General features: G+C 38.4%; 4 protein-coding genes across 8 annotated transcripts; all 4 read right to left on the reverse strand.

The window, feature by feature from the left end:
- Window positions 1-4: 4 nt before the first annotated feature.
- On the reverse strand, window positions 5-1000 carry LOC149041980 (uncharacterized). Its single transcript, XM_089213264.1, has one exon. It carries the CDS (start codon window positions 998-1000, stop codon window positions 5-7), a length of 996 nt encoding a protein of 331 aa, XP_089069390.1.
- Window positions 1001-3562: 2562 nt separating this feature from the next.
- LOC149041981 (uncharacterized) lies at window positions 3563-7597 on the reverse strand. The gene is made up of 7 exons (XM_089213272.1): window positions 7121-7597; window positions 6441-6545; window positions 6056-6170; window positions 5067-5201; window positions 4424-4510; window positions 3917-3978; window positions 3563-3768 (listed from the first exon to the last, which is right to left on the reverse strand). Exons 1-7 carry the CDS (start codon window positions 7527-7529, stop codon window positions 3734-3736), a joined length of 948 nt encoding a protein of 315 aa, XP_089069398.1. The 5' UTR covers window positions 7530-7597; the 3' UTR covers window positions 3563-3733.
- A 261-nt stretch (window positions 7598-7858) lies between these two features.
- LOC149041982 (uncharacterized) lies at window positions 7859-10496 on the reverse strand. 3 transcript variants are annotated; one of them, XM_089213270.1, is made up of 4 exons: window positions 10007-10117; window positions 9426-9806; window positions 8252-8758; window positions 7859-8152 (listed from the first exon to the last, which is right to left on the reverse strand). In XM_089213270.1, the coding sequence occupies exons 1-4, from the start codon at window positions 10010-10012 to the stop codon at window positions 7946-7948; spliced, it is 1101 nt and encodes a 366-aa protein (XP_089069396.1). In that variant the 5' UTR covers window positions 10013-10117; the 3' UTR covers window positions 7859-7945. The 3 variants fall into 3 exon arrangements, with proteins under 3 accessions (XP_089069396.1, XP_089069395.1, XP_089069394.1); XM_089213269.1 differs by lacking the exon at window positions 10007-10117 and adding an exon at window positions 10304-10496 and having other exon boundaries at window positions 7860-8758; XM_089213268.1 differs by having other exon boundaries at window positions 7860-8758; window positions 10007-10114.
- Window positions 10497-11446: 950 nt separating this feature from the next.
- LOC113671931 (NAD-dependent protein deacetylase sirtuin-2) lies at window positions 11447-19591 on the reverse strand. 3 transcript variants are annotated; one of them, XR_016188695.1, is made up of 15 exons: window positions 19423-19573; window positions 18828-18920; window positions 17838-17969; window positions 17084-17232; window positions 16604-16660; window positions 16340-16408; window positions 15674-15797; window positions 15093-15152; window positions 14509-14564; window positions 13732-13808; window positions 13302-13356; window positions 13147-13217; window positions 12770-12836; window positions 12314-12606; window positions 11447-11769 (listed from the first exon to the last, which is right to left on the reverse strand). XR_016188695.1 is itself a non-coding variant. In XM_027188195.2 (15 exons), the coding sequence occupies exons 1-15, from the start codon at window positions 19436-19438 to the stop codon at window positions 11690-11692; spliced, it is 1197 nt and encodes a 398-aa protein (XP_027043996.2). In that variant the 5' UTR covers window positions 19439-19591; the 3' UTR covers window positions 11447-11689. The 3 variants fall into 3 exon arrangements, 2 of the variants coding, with proteins under 2 accessions (XP_027043996.2, XP_027043997.2); XM_027188195.2 differs by having other exon boundaries at window positions 12314-12404; window positions 19423-19591; XM_027188196.2 differs by having other exon boundaries at window positions 12314-12404; window positions 18828-18933; window positions 19423-19566.
- Between the last annotated feature and the right edge of the window lie 29 nt (window positions 19592-19620).

Here is a 19620-nt window from a genome sequence, read left to right on the forward strand (position 1 = left end):
CAAACTAGTAATACTGATCAATAAGAAGCTCTTCTGCACTGATTCCTATAATCTTTGCAAATTCGTCATGAGCTCTACTTGCTGCAATGTGCGCCAAATGGCAAGGACATCCCAATACATAGGTCTCTGGATTTTTTGCTTTGAAGTGGGATGCCAAAGAATTGTGAGCACCCACCATTGAATTAGTGTTATCTACTGAAAGGCTGACAACCTGATTCCATGGTATTTCATCAGTCTCTAACTTTTCCTGGACAACACCAAAAAGAGTTTCTGCTTTTGACGCATCCCTGCCACTTGTCACACACATATGATAAAAATGAGATGTAACAGTTTTGGCTCTTTCTACATCGAAAATTCTTACGGTTGCTGGATTCATCTTTTCAACATCTGTATCACTCGACCCATCAATTCCAATACTGAATGGATGTTTCTGACAGTGCTGTACAACATATCTGTGACAATGTGGTCCCAGAGCCTTATTGATGATAGCCATAGTCTTTGTTCTTGCACATCCATACTGCTTAGCAATTTCACTGTCTGGAAATACTGCCCTAAACAATGGCCCAAGGTGATCTGAAGTTGCAAGTGGGAGGTTATGCTGGATCAGAAAATTTGTTGTTAGGACTTCTGCTCTGGTAACTGCACTTTGTATAACACTACCGCCTGAACCAAACATGCCCGCTACTGATGGCTGATTTTTCGCTGCTTTCGTCGATAACTTGTGAGATTCTGTATTACAATGATCTTTCACGTCTTTTAGACCCTGGTGGTCACAGCGTATTGTCTTGAGACAAGGCACACAATAAAAAGAATGCTTGTCGTTTCTTACTGCTTTCACGGGATATAAATTGCTCCACTCAACCTTAAATGTCGTACGATACTTAGCTGCTCCAAGGGTAGCTGGTTTCCTTTTCTTCGCGGTAGATGGCTGAGGTTCCGAAGTATCAGAGTCATTTTGAGAACTTGTTTCACTCTCGTGTGCTGGACGACGAGTAGCCATTTTGAAATTTGTGTTCGATGGTTAAGCTTTCCCAGAAACCTTAGCGCACCGATGTTTCATTAGAATGAGGCTGGCATTGGGCTCATTCTTCGGCCGTGTCTTGGTGCGCCCGCGATCCTCTGGTAGCGGTGAGTAACCTGGGCGCAACAAGACACGACTGGAGACTGAGCCTAGCATTGGCGCCATTTCCCTCGCAAATTAGTTTTGATGCCTGATTCGGCTGTTATGAGCACAGATTTTTTTGCTATTCCTTCATACCTTCCGGAATTGTTTGGCAATTTTAAAACTTTCTGATTCACCGTGAGATTAAGGGGCAAAACCGTGAGACCGTGAGTTGACATCCCAAACCGTGAGTCTCACGGTCAAACCGTGAGGGTTGGAAGGTCTGTCCTCAATCTCCGTACTCATGGTAATCGCCTCAAGCTTTAGTGTCCGCCATATTTGTTTTTACGAATGGGAACCCGATCACTGTGCCGAAGATTCTCGCCGGAGATCATATGACGTCACGTCAGTTTCACAGATGGAAACTAGTGACGACCGGGTTTCGCAGTCCGTCGTGTGGTTGCAGGCTACAGGGAGTAGTCGAGGAGATTCGCGTAGTGAGGACTACGTAAGTATTTTTTTGCCGATTTTTGACCAGTTTTGTTTTCTAAACGCTACTTTTGTGTTGAACAGTCTTTAGGCAATTAAACTTGAGCGAAAAAGAAGTAAAAATCGCATTTTTTTTCTGTTTCTGGTTCTGATTACTGACGCCCTTTGAATTCTGTTGTGTTTACAAGCAGATTAGGATGTCAACAGGAGATGACACCGGACGTCCAAAAGTTGAAAGTAAATCGAAATAGCGGCATGGGTATGCTAGTCGTTTTCGCAGTAAACAAAGTCCTTCTAAGCCACTGAAAACTGTTCCCTGTGGGCACTTGAAACTCGCCGGAATCCGCAATGCGTTCAATAACATCGGAATATCATCCTTGGCCACCCTGAAGTGAGCTTCGCACTCGCAAGAGTCGAACACATCCAAACAGAATTGATCAAAATTCCAGCACGGAAATGAAGGATTAACGGGTTGGTAATAATCGTAAAGAACAATAAACTCTTCATCATCCAGAAAACCATCCGCATAAGCGATTAAAAGGGCGTTTCTAGCATCTTCGAAGGACATTTTTTTTCCAAGTGCAGCCGTAGTCCGTAGTCGTTGTCACGATCTTAACGTCAAACAACACTCCAATTTTCGCGCCCTTTTAGCGTAGTCGGCCCAGTCCACGCGTGGCTTGGATTCTCACGCCCAGACGTAGTCCGTAGTCCGTAGTCCGTAGTGACCGTATCTTAAACTCCCTAATGCTCCAGGAGATCGCAATCCAAATACGTTGAAATGCAAGACAACTGACCAAAGAGTTTCATGAGCAAAATCTCGTGTTCGTCATGTGACCCGGCCCTGTCTGTGCATGACAACGTCAATCAGCATCAAGATAAAAGCATGTGAACACCTCATTGGATCACAGTTAGTTGTCATGGTGTCGAGGGATAACACGCGTGATCAGTATGTGAACACCTCATTGGATCACAGTTAGTTGTCATGGTGTTGAGGGCCCAATGATCTCTGGGTACTATTGCGCAATTTTTCCATTTTGTGGCGGAGGAAAAAAAAAAAAAAAAAGACGACAAAAAAACAAAGGCATTTTATGACTGGGCTACCACAACAAAAATGATAGACGTTTAAAACACATGACATCATCCACCTTGTCAAATGTAATAGCATGATCATTTCAATTGTAATGCCTTCTTATCCCAACGTTACTTTGTTTCTTTGTTACATTAGCGAACACTGAACTACTGCTCGTACTCTAGATATGACAATCAACCACAAAATTCCCTAAACCAGATAACATTAAACATAATATAAAAAATCATGTGTCAATTCACGAGTTTGCTCACAGAGCACTTTGATTTAAATAAGGATGATGGTCACATTCGACTATTAATAATGAATAACAAGAGCAGCTGCCAAAGGAGAAGAATCCTCCCATCAGTGCATTCAACAGATGCAGTTCCATATTTCTCCAACCATCAAGTGTTATTCCGTACGTGTCCATCAAGAACTGCTAATTTGGCCAAAAATCATTCTTACAAAGAGTGAGAAAACTACATCATCGTAACTGATCCTGTTGCCCAGCATACAGTTCAGAAACTCTGAGATTATTCTGAACGCTGTTTCTGCAAGTCACGGCCTTGAAAAAATGCTAAACAGGCAGAAACAGAGGACAAAATGGAAGGAAAGTGTGCTTGGAAACTTAATAATACCAACACCGGAACAAATCCTCTAATATCTAAGCTTCATAAAGCAAGTCTCTAACCATGCGATTTGCCCAATTTTATTTTCTGTGAAAGACGTGGAGATTTGCATTTCAGCGGCCACAGAACAAAGTGCCATTTATTTGTCAATTAGAGAGAAATGAAAATAACATAAAGAAAAAGAAGGTGCAGGAAATATGCTGATAGAAAACGGAAACAAGAAGAACTTGGACATGTTGGAAAACGTTAAACGAATAATGGTGAAGGATAAAATTAAACAAAGTATTTCTTTATTTGGTGTTAAACGATGTCAAAAGAGAGAAAGTATCCATCTTTGTTGCAGTATTCAATAATAATGTTTTTCAAGTAATTCTTCAAGTAATTCTTCAAGTAATTCTTACTTAAGGCAACACTGGAGTAAAGGAAAAAAATTAGACTTATTCATTATGTCTGTTCGGTTGAATCACTGTCTGGTAAACCTAAAAATGAAAATTGAACGTGATTAATTTTTACCAGTTGTGTAACCGGCGTACAAAACTACACACAGTAGAAATACCGGTGCTCAGAAAAGAAGCCCTCAGTACACACTAATGAGGGCAGTATCGTCAAATTTACATGCGACCTTACCTTGAGCCTTAGGAAATTTTCGCCTGCTCTTCACGATAACAATTTTTTCCCTCATGTCGTTTCTGTGACATAAACAACGAAACCACTCATCTTTCGAAATTTTTTCATTGTGATATTCTTTTATGCGAGGGGATACAGTTAATTTTTTTGTTACTCAAAAGTGTCAGGTGGTCAGTCAGTCAGTCAAATACAAAACCAGAAAGTTTTCGGCAAGATTTTTACGGTGATATTTAGTCAGTCAGTTTGTTAGCCAACGTGTTTCGGTTGGTCGGTCCATCAAATAGTCGGCGGGTCATACGTTCTTCAACCTGTTTACCAGTGGTCAACCTGACTGACGGACGTTCTTCGTTAGGTCGGTCGGTCAATCGGCTGAAATACAAATAGTCACTAGAAGGTATAAGTTTGTATATTAAATTTGGATTCAGGAAGCCGTGAAAGAAACATATTGAGCGTATCAAGTTGTGAATACTTTTTTCTGTCAGTACCTCTGTGAGATAGAATACTTACGAGAAAAATGGCTTTGAAAGTATTACCAAAGCCCTCAGTTTAAAAGATGGTTTGAAGAAAACACAACGGACGAGTCTGTTTTGATATCTGCAAGAAATAATACAGGGAGCAAAGCTGAACACAGAGATAACACTGACTACGAAGCTCGACATGTAGACTTTTTGACATGTTTGAAGAGACAGTCAAGACTTTCTCAATCCGCAGACAATCAAAGTTAAAGAAATATTTACGGAATCGCTGTGATTAAGCCAACATGACCAAAAAACGATATGTTCTGTCTTAACTCACGGTCCTATTAGCTCATTTGATTTATTAAATCATGTTATAACCCGTGATCTTAGACAACCTTGAACCGATCTCGTCCCTAGAGTCCTCGTTCATTCGACCAGTGGTCGGAAAGTGCGCGATTCACTAGATTCGGCAAGAGGGAAACCTGGAAACGAGATTGTGTTGACGCAAAGTGAGACCTTTGCTACTTCTCCCACCGGACTCAACTTGAATTTTTTGCGTGAGACAAAGAGAAGAAACGATGGTATAACGTGCCCAAGGGTGGAAAGCACAACGATTATTTGAACGTGGCTGTTTTTATGATTATTTTTGTCTTAGTTAAACGATACACATTTTCTCTACTCGTACATCTCACCGATTCATCAATAGCTTGTAAAATTCCGTCGCCCATTTTCGGGAACGCAGTTTGCTTCTTGTCTGTGTAACAGCATGAACTGCGACCACAAACTTTTCGCTTTTCACTTCCTCTTCAGTGAATTCCTGAACGAACCTGAAAAGGAGGCTTAAAAGATTTAGCACGAGGGGAGCTGGTAAAGAATCTTAGCAGCTGATTAAAAAAGTTGAGATTGATATCTCGTTATAATTTAATAGTAGCCTTTTTATTAAGTTTTTAATACCAAAACTGAAGAAACCACAATGGCCAGTCGTAATAAATGAAAACAGTAAAAGCTACAAGTAAGAACTCAAAGGGAAAACAAGCAAACTACCCGAAACACTGTCAAATAGAGTGACTGAGTCGCGGGATTGGTCTTAATTTGGCATCTGATTGTCTTAGAAAGTAGCGCGAGTTTTCTGAACCAAATATTGAGCGAAAAGAGGTTAAACCAATCCGGCCCGGATAACTCTAGGTAGTCAGTTGAAAATCGCTTCAAAATTCGTGAGCTTGCAGCTCTACATCAAAGTAAATGTTATCGCTTTCCTTATGTGATAATCAGTATATCGTACCTTTACCCCAAACCTCAAAGAACGACGATACAAGAGAAGATATGCAGCTAATAGAACGATGACGTAGCTGAATTAAGCCGGGGAGGGGGGTTGGAAAAAATCGAAAGAAATTGTGGTCCACTGTCGGTTAGGGGTATTATAAGGGCGACAGACTCTAAACGAAGGTCAGCTTACAAACTCTCTACGGTGGCCAATTCACATTATCAGCTCAGTTGATAAACTGAACCAAATCATCTGATGATGTAGTTGTACAGAACTCTGTGTTTTCTCTCATTGGCTGTCATTTGTACGCAAAGATAGATCTGCGTACCCTTGAGTCATCAGCTGGGAATGCTTCTGAAATCCATTCTGTAAGTCGCCATTGAATTAATGAGGAAATTGAAAAATTAAAACGCTTACAATAACAGACGGGCCATTATTTCATTGTATTCCTTCCTCCCTGTGAAATCTCTTTTACTGGGAATCTTCGAGGGATTCACAACGATTATATCTTCTCCATCTTTAGTTCTTGCGTCTGATGAAAGAAATTTTGAAAGTATGAGACTTGATATATAGTGGTAAACGCCGCGTAGATTTCGGATTTCGATCCTCTCTAAACCTGAAACAAAAAGTTTGGGAGGGGGGGAGGGGGTGGTGAGGGATGGAGCTGTCCAAAGCCTGGTAGGAAACTTTTCTTATGTACAAGCTCTTAAAGCTTGCACATCAAAAATTTCATTACCCGGATGTAGAGACCTCTGAAAGAAAGGACCTCAATAAAGCGTAAGTTTGCACAATTGATTGTTACCTTTGAGGGAAAGAAATCCTTTTAGAGATGACAGCCTGTCTTCGTCTCCTATCTGCCTTCGTTCCTTCTGAAGTGGATTTTCGCCGTTTTCGAATGTAGATCCCTCTAAAAGTAAATACAGAAGTTTTTTTACACGAAAAAGTAAAGGAATTAACAGTTATGGTAATAAAGTTTAACTTCTTCAGAAGATTTCTCGGTTTCCAAGTAAGATAGATAGTTGATAAACTTAACGCTCCAGTGTTCTTCCTGTTGGAATTTGCCCTACATGTCCCCTGTGGAGGTCTATCACAACTTTTGTGCTTACGCGTTTCTGTGAGACGCGTCTCCATTAAAAAAGCTGTCAAGCTTGGTGCATATCGTCAATCAAGCAAAAAAGAGCAATATTACTGAGAGCTTGACGCCAATGACGCTTAAACCAACCTTATACTTGTATGTTAACATCCTCGGCGGCGTAGGAAAACGTGGATAACCCAGTCACGACGGTTTCAGTGCTGAATATTATAGACTGAGAGGATGACGCAAGTTTTCCAATACAGTCATAGACTGCGGTGAAAAAAAACCAACTAGATACCAGACTGGTATATACCAGACTTATATTTTCGAACAACAGCTTTGATTGCAATTAAATCACATTCAATAATTTTAAGGTTCTTACCAAAAGATATCCCGACATTAGTTACCTTGATTGAAGTTAAGGTTTGCAACTTCAGCTGTCGATTTTCCCAAGGTCAGCGGTTTCCTCAATCCGTTAGTTTCATTCTCCTTCCTCCCAAATGCTAATGATTTCCTTCTCTTCTTTAAAGCAGACCATTTTTTCTGACCACGCCTCAGGGACACTCTTTTGACTGGCATCTTTGGAGTCCTCTGTGCATCATATGATGCATTTACAGACGCCACTTCCAATTGGTCAGTCTGGAAAGAGGAAGTTTCTATGCTAGGCTCTTCTGTATTTGAATGGGTTGACTCGAGAGCTGTGGAAGCCATTCCGTCAGAACATAATTTGTCAACATTGTCCGAATCGTTATCATTTCCTTCTAGGATTGTGATCTGTGAGGAGAAAAGTTGGTATTCTCTCTCAAATTCTGTCATTAATTCTTGTGATTAATTTGTAACAGGATTTCGTGTCGACCAATTCGCGGACGTACGATTTTGTTAATCACTCGTATGATTACAGACCGAATTGGACTCCATTCGGTTCTGTTACCATTATTAATTTTTATCAAAAGACAAATAGACGAGTTATGTCTTCAAAAGGCCACAGGAGTGTTGTTAAAGAATTCATTTTCTTTTGGTATTTTAAAGCGCACTCAAACAAGGATTTTCTCAAGGGAAAAAAATCTGTATCATCCTATAAAATTAATGTTTTGTGTGATCGGAAGTAAACAACGGTGCCCTTAGAAATCCACTGGTCCTCTTCGCCACTGGTGTCTACCAGGAAAAAAACAGCCGGCAGAATTTCAACGAGGTATGCCTTGCAGGCATCCCACAAGAAAAGGGATCTTGAGTCAGTTTACCTTCTCGTACGATAATGCATCATTACAGGGCAATGCAGTGGTATCAAGTTTAATCGTGTAATCGTTCGGTTCATCCACCCAGCTCGCGTATCGGAGATAATTCTCATGGCAACCGATACGAACATAGATATCCCGGACGATTTTTACAGCCATTTGCCAGAGAGGGTCTTCTACTCTTCTTGACCATGGCATCATTTTCTGAGAGCCAGAAAAAACACCGCTATCGTTAGCCTTTTTTAGATGAGCCTGGATTGAAAAAGATGAATGATTGTTTAGATATTCAAAAGATGTATCTACATGCGTGTCATAGGTTGAATTCCTGCCAGTTAGCTGATTCTCCTCGTTGATTAGGGCACTAATGTCTTTTTCGATCTCGTTTACAGTTAAAGCCGTCTGCTCCTCGCTTGAAATCTCTTCGAAAAGTCCTTTGCAGTCTCCTGAAGACAAGGCAGAGTGACTTTGGTCATGTTCTTGCGGGGATTCTTTCCTGTAGGGAGAGGCAGAGTGCGTTATTCCATCCCCACACTCTTTTAAACTGGGGACTTTTAAACATGTATCTTTATTTGATAGCTCCATCAAAGCGTTCCCATCCAAGACCGAGTAAGCGCTAGAAAGTTTGGTTTCTTCGACTGGATTTAGAGAAGAACCCATTGGAACAGAATTTTCAGTTGTCTTTTCGCTTTGTACTGTTTTCTCTTCCACAGCAGGTGACGTTTGCCAACGAGGTTCTTGTCCTGCATCAGTTGTGGCAACTGGATAGGAAAGTTTCTCGGAAGCACCTGGTCTCGTGTTTGAAAACTGCATCTTAAGTGGAGAACAAAACAAAATGAAATTACCAAAAAAAATTTGCGCTGAAGTTCAGGTCGATTGTAATAACATCAAGCTTTTAAACACTGCAAGTTAATATGGCCACTTTGGATAAATTCCCTTACTCTTAAATTCTAACACTTGAATCTCGGCGATCAAATAATTTGTTCTGAGGTTTGAGTTGTGATCAACTGTTATCTATTTCTGCTCGACTGACTGGTCTCTCAGTCAAATGGTTTTGTGGAGAATTTTCCAATCATTTTTTCAAGCGGCGACTTTGCTCTCCCCTGGCTGCTCTCGGCCTCTCCATCTTCGCCGATCTGAATCAGTTGCAGATAATCCTTTGTGGTTTTCTGCGCTTGATACTATTTTTATAAGTTATGTTGTCGATCTGTTAATGAATGATGCTGATGATAGCTATGATAGTTACAACTCAGGGACCGCGCAGCAAGTTTTTGAGCGGAGGGAGGGGGGGGGGGGGCTATTTTTGGCTCCATTATTTTTGTCAAATTATTTTTTGTTTAATTTATTTTTACTTTTGCAAAAAAGTAGGGGGGGGGCTAAAGCCCCTCCCTCTGGGCGGTTCCTGCAACTGGCGTTTGACAAAATAAATAACATTTTAAAACAAGCAGGCAAAACCTCCAAGTATTTAAACTCAACCTACTTTCTTCCCAGATCGTACAAGCTCTATGATGCGTTCAACGTTCTCTTTAATTTTTTGACCCTGATCCTGCGCGTTCAATCCAAAAGACTGCTCTTTTTTGCCTTCAGTCCGTTCTGGAGAAAAGTCACTGAGTTTTTCTTTATCGCTTGATCGTTGGGATTGTTTGCTCGGGTCAGAAAGATTCAAAGACTCTTTCACAGCTTGCACTCTCTCCATGACAGCCTTGCAATGCAACTGAACAGTTTCAAAAAATTCTGCTCTGTTCTCATGATGCAATTCCATAAGATTGTCTGGAATACTCGTACGGTTTGAAGTACCTGCCTCCTCTGGTTCTTTTGCAGCCGATGATGGCTCGCTGACGTTACAGTCAATGTTATCAAACTATGCAAAATAAAAAGAAATCAGAAACAGAGAGGAACGTTGGGTTAAATCTCCAATTTCATGCTTGAAGTCTAGATTTTGTTGGATTTTCGTTTAGTTCTGGTACTGATGTTCAGAGATGGGTTTTTTTTAAAGATTACATTTTTATAAAAATCCTGAACGATGAATAGAACAAGAAGCCCCTAATTCATCCTACTTACCTCCATAGTTTCAAGTTGACGCCACGTGGAAATGTATTTCTGTTGTTACTGTTCAATCTCAAACGAATCAACTCTCCTCCGTCTTGACCGTAACCGCCTTAGTTTCGTAACAATCCAAAACGAATAGAATTCTTCAGCGCGCGCAACACTGTTATATCTGTTTTCAGTGGCAGAAATGCCTTTTTAACAGGTCAATCTATAGTCAGTCTAAACATATGAGATGTAAGTTACGCCCTCCATTATCTTAAGGCTAAATTATTATCTTCAAGTTAATTAAATTACTTCTGTTTAACTTACCATCAGGGCCTCACTCGCTAGATCTAAACAGTTTCTTCTGAAGGAATTTCCATAAACAGCCACTCACCCGGGCTTAAAATAACTGTTTTACTAACTTTCAAAGCAGATCGAAAATGATGCTCTGGGAAATCACTTCTCGCGTTTCTTCATTTTAAGTATAGCTTTTAATCGTGTTTAATGCGCTGTATCCTATGTTTGGTTTATAGCCGACTCCTGCAGGTGGCCAGACCCCAAAGCCTGTTTCGCGGTCTGCGGTATAACGCTTCTCCTAGGGGCCTGGTAACAGCATGTTTTGAATTCTAAAGGTCTGAAGTTTAATAATTTCCACCTCTCTGCCGTCACGTTCCTGGAAGTTTTCTCTCACCTCAATAAGTAACAGAGATACCAAGATAAAAAAGTTCACAAGAGAGTTTTCCTCCGTCCTCCTCACTTTTGAGGAACAACACGATTTCGTTGTTTTCTTGATCGTGAGATTTAGTCTAACAATTAAAGCTTAATATAATTTATCCACAATTAGACGTTAAGTTAACTCCAATTATTTAAGTCGATAACACAGGATTGTTATAATAGTGGTATCATAGATTAGCATACCATGTAAAAGTACCTACAGCCTGCGCACAAAGGAAATTAATATAAATTTTTTGCAGTTACGTATTCGAGTCGATAGATTGTCGTTGCACCCGTTGTATGATGTGGATTTCGAAGTAAAGCATTTTTATTGCTGACATTTGGTTTTGCTTGTTATTAGGTGCAGCAAAATTAGAGTTTCAACTCCAAACAGGAGAATTCTCGATTTCTTGCCGTGTCACCATGGGCGGAGTCTTAACTTAGCCGCTCGAAGGGCCGAGAGGATGATGCTTTATGCAGTGGATAGATCCCCTCCAGGTGGATAGTAAGAGTATTTTTATGTGCGCATTTGTCTTCTGTAAATTGTGATTCATTCTCTAGAACCGATGATTATCGTGTAACACCCTTAGGACAACTGCAACAATTTTGATAGCCCTAAGAAGAGACAAACCACAAAGCCTCTTACATGAATAAAGGGGTAAGTTTCTAAAGAAACTGTGGTGCTGCGTCGGTGTCAGCTTTTTTACCCTTTACGATGGCTAATTTACGTTTTCAACTCAGTTGTTAACACTAAAGTAGCCTCTTACATGAGTTTATTTGTCTTTACTGAAGTAATACACATATTCAATTGAATTCAAATTCCGTGATCGAGAAATATTAAGTTAAAAAAATTCCCAGACACTGGTTACCAGCCATTTATAATACATTGAAATAGAAAGAATTCATTGCCTAAATAAACCGTTCGATTAAAATTATTGAAACAAAAAATTTTTTAGAAATTTTTACATTTTTTAATTTTTCTGGGACTTCATTATTATTTTAAAGGTTGCTGGCTTCTTTGTTCTGTTTCTCTGCTTCACTGCCTTCATTTGACGAATTGCCAACTTCTTTATTCCCACCTAGGAAGAACGGAAAAGTGAAACAGGTCATCTTGGTAAATCAAGAGAAATGTTTCGAAATTTAACGGGTGGATCGATGTCGGAAACTAGAATTACTTTACACAAAAAAATACACGGAATTTATCATATTCATGATGTATGCTAAAAAAAGGATTTGATATTCAAAGGATGACTGCCATCAAAGGAACTACTGAGAAAAGGCCTCAAAAGGAAAAGAAAAATAACTTTTAAACAGGGCTTGGAGCCGTACCTTCATATATCGGCTCTGCTGGTAGTTGAGTTTACAATTCACATATTGAAAGCGAGGCAAATATTAGTGGATTCTTTGTTTCCCGTCATTGAAGGAACTACACAATATGTCACAAATAACGTTTAAAATAATTCATATCTGAGAACATTCATTAGCATTGAACTCTTCTCTTAGAGCTACGTTGAAAGAAGAACATGGTTCCCAAGAAGTTCAACTGGCGAAACCTTCTTTCGCGACGAATTTTTCTGCTTTCAAAGTGCACGTCAAAATTCGCTAGTATCAAAAGTTACGAACCTTTTTTCTCGGAAGCGCTCGGCTTCTTTGCTTCAGCATTAGCTTCATCGATCCTTTTATGTTCTGCCTTGACATAATTTAATAGCTCATCCTGGTAAGAAATCAAGAAAATATATCTTCAAGGAATCTTCAAATGTCACATGAAGTTGAAAATCGCTTCAAGTTCCAATGAACAGAGAAATACAATTTTCGGCGGGTTGTTTCCCCATACACTTGTCAAATACGAAGTTCTGATTCCAATGCACCAGTTAACTTGTTGGGGTGACTTGTTTAGCTGGCGTTCTTGTGTATGCCTGAAAGAGTTGAGCAGCGACGCCAAGACCGGTTTGGAACGGAAACATAAGAGAAGATTATTTGTTCGTTCTCAATTTCAAAAAAGAGAAAAAGGTCACTACGTAGCAACACCAACATGCCTAGTAAAATTGCGTGCCTGATCATTGTCAGAAGTGCAGTTACCTTCCATCCCAGTAACTCAGCCAAAGCAACACAACCATCATCTGTGGTACCTTGCCACATGACATCCCTACAAGGAAAACTGCAGTAATCACGCGAATGGTATATTCCAAGTAAAATGTCTCAATTCTGTAAGTCAAAAGAGAGCGACTCCTTATTTGTACATCGGTCCAAATAAATTATAGACAAACGCAAAAAGACTGTTGGAAAATGTTGTCGTAACAGGCAAGGGAATATCAACTGATATTCTCTTGTGGCAGGTTAATTGGTGGAAAAATACAGCCGCCAGAAAATTTCACCTGGATAAGGCGCCTAGATAAGCAATATTTTCCAAAACGTCTTGTTGATTGTGAAACAAGAAATATCCTTCTTGCTCTTACCGATAATTGTCGTCACTATCAAACTGGAAACCACTGGCTGGCCCGCCCATTAACAGGCTGAAGAAGTCAGGCTGGAATAGCAAAGGTACAGTGAGCTTTTATACTGAACGTGTGAGGGTTAGTTTGCGCTAAAAAAGGATCTAAATAGCTCACACCTGATTTCCACATTTCTCTTTATTTATTAACAATCTCGGAGTTGTTGCAGGAACTCTGCAGAACACAAAAAAATTTTGAGGTTACAGAGTATTATCTGACAGTGTCCCTTCACGATCATTCCGTAAAATTACTTGCAACGCTAACCTTAATAAATAATTCAATGGGTTACTTTTTTTTATCCGCTCTGCACCTCTCCCCTTCTTTTCTTGGCTATGATAAATGCCATATATATTTTCATTTTTTTTATGGGGGGGGGGGGGGAAGGGGGGGGGCGTGATACTGTGAAGAAGTATTACCTTACAAAGTTTACAGGTTTACAAGAACACATCGAATACGTTACCTAATACACTACTTAATTAATCATTAAAGTTTACCCACAACTCATGCTCTTGCATTACTTAACCCCAGACACTCCTAACTGATTCTTACCTGTCTACTAGGGAACAAAATGGCTGCACAACCAGTGAAGTACCCATCACTATTAACAGGTCACATTTTGGCATATCCTGGCAAACAAGGCTTTAGAATGTTTACAAGTGTTTTAAAAAAAAAAATTTCTTGTGAATATAACAAGAGTGTTCATACATGTGTCTTGCAAAATCAAGGCAACATTCTGGCTTCAATTAAGCCTTTTATACTTCCCACTGTTCTTGTCATATCTTTAATTAATTAGTCGACTGCCAAAACTTAAATAATTTTGAAATAGTCATAATTCATTCAGTGAAAAATTTGTATAAATTCACTTATTTCAGACAAAATTTATCCTGTCTGTCATAAAAAACAATACATTAATACGCAGCTGACCCAAAAAGCCTCCTAAGAATTGCAAAAAGTATTTCAAATCAGTGATCACTGAGATTTTGTTTTTCATACAAGTTAATTCTCCTATCTCATGTTATACACACAGTAAAGGGGTAAGTTTGTAAAGAAACTGTGGTGCTGAGTCGCTGGGAGAGTATAACATGATATATTAGTATTATCAAATGAATTGAGTTGATCACGTAAATTGGCCACTATTAAGAGTTACAAAGCTGATGTTTCGAGCATTAGCCCTTCATCAGAGTGAATGACAAAGGGCTACATTAGAAAACAGCTTTGTAACTCTTTATGGTGGCCAATTTACATGATCAACTCAATTGATAACACTAAATTATCATGTTATACATGTAGATAACTACAAACATTGAAAAACTTGTTATTAATTACCTGAGGAACATATCTGTGAAACACAGGTGGTAAGGATTCACCAAAAAACACTATGTCTGAAACAGAAAGAGAAGCAGAATTATTGTAATGTCCTGACCACAACAACCTCTAATTCCAAATTTCATTCTTACCCTATTTACTGTCAATATGTTTCTAACCAACAACCTATCTCTTTTATTGATCTTTCATTACATTGGACTTTCATTATGTTAAACACAGAGGCAGCAGAGTAATTTAAAATGGGCAAGGCTTAATGGAAAACAACCCAAATGTGTTCTGTTACTGATACTTTCTAAAATGACCCCTGCTTTGGTTGGCACAAGCAAACCTCTCTGCCAGTTACCCCATGATTTAATTTTTGATTTAGCAAGGTGGGTTTGTTCAAATTATTAGCCTTCTTATGTACTTTGTGAGAAGATCATGTGACTAATGTTTCACCAAAAAAATTATGATAACATTACTAATACTTAAAAAAAAAGAAAGAAAAAAAATGGACTTTTCTTTGTTGCAGCAAGCATATATCACAGCTGAAAAAATCTACCTTTAAGATTAATTTATTATAAACAGCTCTATTTTCTTCAAACCTGGTTTTACAACTCCTTTGCAATCAGGGCAAGTAGGTATTTTGTCTGCAAATACTTCATCTGAAAAAAAAAACACACATAAAAGGAGGCATTAAGCTGTGAAGGGATACCATGCCTAAAAAAGTGGTCAGCCTTTTCTAAGTCTGAGAGGAATTAACTGAAAGAGACCCTACTCAAGTTGTTGTAAGTAAAAGTAACAATATTCAACTGAATAAATATTCTGTTTGAAAATTTGTATGCATCCTTCCATGTACTTTTTCAGATCCAGTAAATACAGAGGAATTTTTAAGATGCAAAACAAACAAGGCGTGTGTAATATATTTCACATATAGAAGTAGATTTCACACGTAGAAGTCAAAAAAGAGAGAGAGAGAAGAACACACGTTTAAGAAAGTGTTAAAAATGATTACATCTCTTACTTGGTCTTTACAGATCTCATTTTACAGTTTGCTTTTTTATGGCTTTTTAGTTCAGCTTTAAAGTAGGAGAAACATTTAGAGCCAGTGGTTAAATATAAATTGATGTCTTTTTATAACCAAATTATCAATAAATAATTTTATTGCATGATCAGACCCATGTACCTCTGACCCATTCATGAGAATATTCTTTTACACAATCCAAACAGTGCGCTGTGTGAAAAGATCCATGTGCTTCGACAAGTTTCTCTTGTGGGATGCCTGCCACTCGTTCTAGAGTGTCAATATTCTGTTAAGGAAATTAATCAGGAGAAAACATTTCTCTAAGAAAAATAATGCAAGATTTTCTTTTGAAGTGTCACCTCATTCACAATGTGGTACCTCATACTAAATCAGAGTAGCAATGTGTCGCAGATATTACAAGCTAAGTTTATCTTGGAATCCTTAATTTTTGTTACAGCATCTTTTCCATTGTTTTACATTAACTGAGAATATTTCAATAATGCTGACATAAACTGAAAGCTTCTTGCTGTTAAACAAGTAATAAGATGTATGCCTGTGACTGAAAGTTTTGCCACTTCTACTGGACGAGAAGTTTTTCAAACTACCGGTAGGTAAAGTGGACCTCCAACTAATTTGAACAATATTCCTGTCAACCCTTTCACTGCAGCTTAGTGAAGACAGGAACAGTGAGAATATTTAGTTGTAACATCTGGGAATTGTCTCGTCCAAGTACACAATAAATACCAGCATGAGCTTGACTTACTGTAGACATGTTGGTCTGCATGGTCATTAAATTTTAATATACAGAATGACAAATGTAATTCTTACCTGAGTGTAATTACGTAGCAGCGACTCCTTGTCACTTAATAACTTGATAAAATAGTGTGAAATTGTTGGCTAAGAAGAAATAATCAAAAACATATTTAAATTTTAACATTTGGTTTTTGATCATCACCACTATTGACATTTTTCTCTTATTCTGTTCATCATGTGATTTAAATATTAGCAATAAACCAAAAAAATAGCCGTAGACTTATTCAATAGTAACTGAGTAAAATACATTTTGAAACTGTACTGATGTCATCTGCTTACTTTAAATGATCCAGGGTACAGCTCTTTAGCCAGCATAAAGAATGGCTCTGGATTTGACTGTTGATTGAATGGAACCATGCACTTGAAAATGATACATAACTGTTACTGCACAATACCTGCAAATCCTTAAACACCTACGGGTGATAAACATGTCATTTCTCCTTGCAATTCAAGTACAATATCTGGCTGACATGTTTTAGGAACTGAGAGGTTGATCATCTGGAAGGTGTTATCTTGATGTAAGACCAAATTCTCCAATCTAACTCCCAAGGAATGTAAAGTCAGAAGGGAGAATTACTGATTGGATCTTGGGAGTGAAAGGGTTAATAGCTATATCATGGTCAGCACATAGCAAGGGGGCTCACACTCTTTCTTGCTCAGTAATTGTCAGTCTGAAAAATCAGTAGCTAAAGAATATCTTCAAATTTTTACATTTTTAATGGACACCTGTGTGCCTTTATCCAGACTTGCATAACTTACCTGGAAGAAGTTTATTTCAAATACTGCCTGGGGGTGGGGTAGGTCATATTTTTGCAGGTTGTCATAGAGACCAGTACCAGGAGATCTAAAGTCTGGAATCCCTGCAGCAGTTGAGATGCCTGCACCAGTCATTACAATTATATTTTTACCTGCAAAAGAAAAGTATTCCTGTTTAACCTTTTACAACGTAACATCAGTATGCACATTCTCAATACTGTTCTCTATACATTTCCTAATGTGCTGGCAAGGAGAATTTGTTTAACAATCAAGAGTTTCTTCAGTTGAATATCATTTCCTTTATTCTCATAACCTTAATGTTTGATTCAGAGGCAATATTGAAAGGAGAAATTAGATGCTGGTCACTCAGGGATTAAATGGTTAAGGTAATATCATACATCCCAGGGCAAAATCTGTGGTACTTAAAAATACTGTGCCATAATCTGTTCAGTAACAGCTGAGAGATGAGAGACTATCAAATCAAAGTTTTAGAAGTCAAATCATGCATATAGCAAAAAATAATCCTTGTCAGAAAGTTCTCCAGTTATTTCTTTTCAAGGAACTTCAGAATAACTGACCATGCCCATAGCAATTTACAGATTTTATGAAAAAAAAAATAGGAGAACTGACAAAGAACTTGGCAGACCAAAAACCATGCCAGGGGTGTTGATTTAAAAGCAAAATGTAAGCTTGAAAGTACTGTGATCCACTTGGTCTACAATATATTCGAATGCAAGTTAATATTTTTTGTACTTACATTTCCCTTTCTTGATATAATTTGCAACTCCTTCAAATGTGACTTCCTCTAATAATTGTTCTGGTTTTTCTTTTTCCACTCCCTCACTGGCGGTTGGTGGTTTTAACTGGGCCAGTAACCGTTGAAGAAAATCTAAGGATTTTATTAGCAAGCAAACAGCAATACTTGAATCATTTCTTTATGTTAAGTGACAATTGCTGATCATGGAAGCTGGTAGAAAGTTTATTTTTGAAACCAGAAAAAATTATAGTATAATCAGATTGAACTGACTCTTGGTGCAGATGTTAGAGTTGGTCTCATCTAGGCTCAATGGAATGTTCCACCAGTTTCAGTTTTGATCACAAGGCACCTTTATATCAAACTGAAAGTTTCCATACCCAAAGGTATAACTACAGTTATCTTTTTATCCATGGCTGCTAGTCTGATTGGCCACAGACTGTATAATAGTTCATGCAGCCAAGTATAGCTAAAGGACCTGGTGAACCATAAGGTGATAAAAGACAAACATTCTTTACTTAATATCCAGCACAGTATTGAGGGTGAGAGATAAGGAAATGGGGTGTGTAACATCCAATCATTATGGTAAATTTTTCTGTTTTTGACACAGGTCTAGTTCAGTGAGGGGTAAAATAAAGCAAATCCTTCATCTGTTATGATTGGTTACCTCATTTTGCCTAATTTTTTTTCCCAACATAGTTCCTGCAAAAATGGGCATGATGTTGGTGTACATTAAACTCATCCTAGGTTATCACATAATGATCACTATTCAACAAAAAATTTTACAAGTGACTTTGTCAAACATTTAGCTTTGTGTCCTACGTTGAATCAGTCAAATACATAATGTTTACAGATTTATGTAGGTGGTATGTGTGATTGCTGATATGCTAATTACAGTGCATGTGTACATTACTGAGTGCTTGTGTGAAGGTGCTAATTGCATCAGTTGTGCAACAGTTTTATATATTAGTTACCTAAATGTAAAATACTCACTCAAATCACTCTCATCTTCCTGCTTGTCTTCTTCTTTCCCTCCAGTAGCTCCCCTGCCATCATCAGCTGGCTTCTCAGTTGGAGGAGGAGTATCTGAAGACATTAACTTACAAATTAAAAATCTCTATCTAAGAATGCAATTTGCAAGTGAAATAATCATAACAAAATATAATTTATCGTCAACTTCTCAAATTGAGCGTGATGACTCACACTAGACACTTAGCCGACATAATTGGAAAGGTACTTTGTTGGCTATCTGGTAGACTTAGGAAAGAGAACCATACAAAAAAATTACTTAACAACCACTAATTTAAAATAAACTCAGGTAATATTCGAAATATGATGCGTAACACAACAACATCGACGCTACCGAGCCATGAGGCTCACTGCAAGAAGTATGTAATTTATCCGGGAAATAATTTCAGCGAAAAAGAAATTTTTTGATCCGCTCTGAGCTCCAGAAGAACCCAAGCTTCAAAAACTACCTGACATAATTCATCATGCGGGGATCGGAGAGAGATACGAATCGAACAGGGCTTGCTTCCTCGCAACGATAGCGTATTTTAAAACGCTTGATACGCTTAACAGCACTCACCTTCGTTCGCAGACATATGGGACTTTATATATAAAGAGTTCACTATAATTTGACGACCACTAAAATCAAGATCGCTAAAAATTCCAATATATTTCCTTGAGCTTTTTTGTTATGAATATTTGGTCAAATACAGCAAGGCGTTCAAAAGCCCTTAGCTTTTACCGACCGCGTAAAGGCCTGGAACCTTAGGTTCCATAT

This window comes from Pocillopora damicornis, chromosome 7, assembly GCF_964200805.1.
Source record: "Pocillopora damicornis chromosome 7, jaPocDami1.2, whole genome shotgun sequence".
Lineage (NCBI taxonomy): Eukaryota > Metazoa > Cnidaria > Anthozoa > Scleractinia > Pocilloporidae > Pocillopora > Pocillopora damicornis.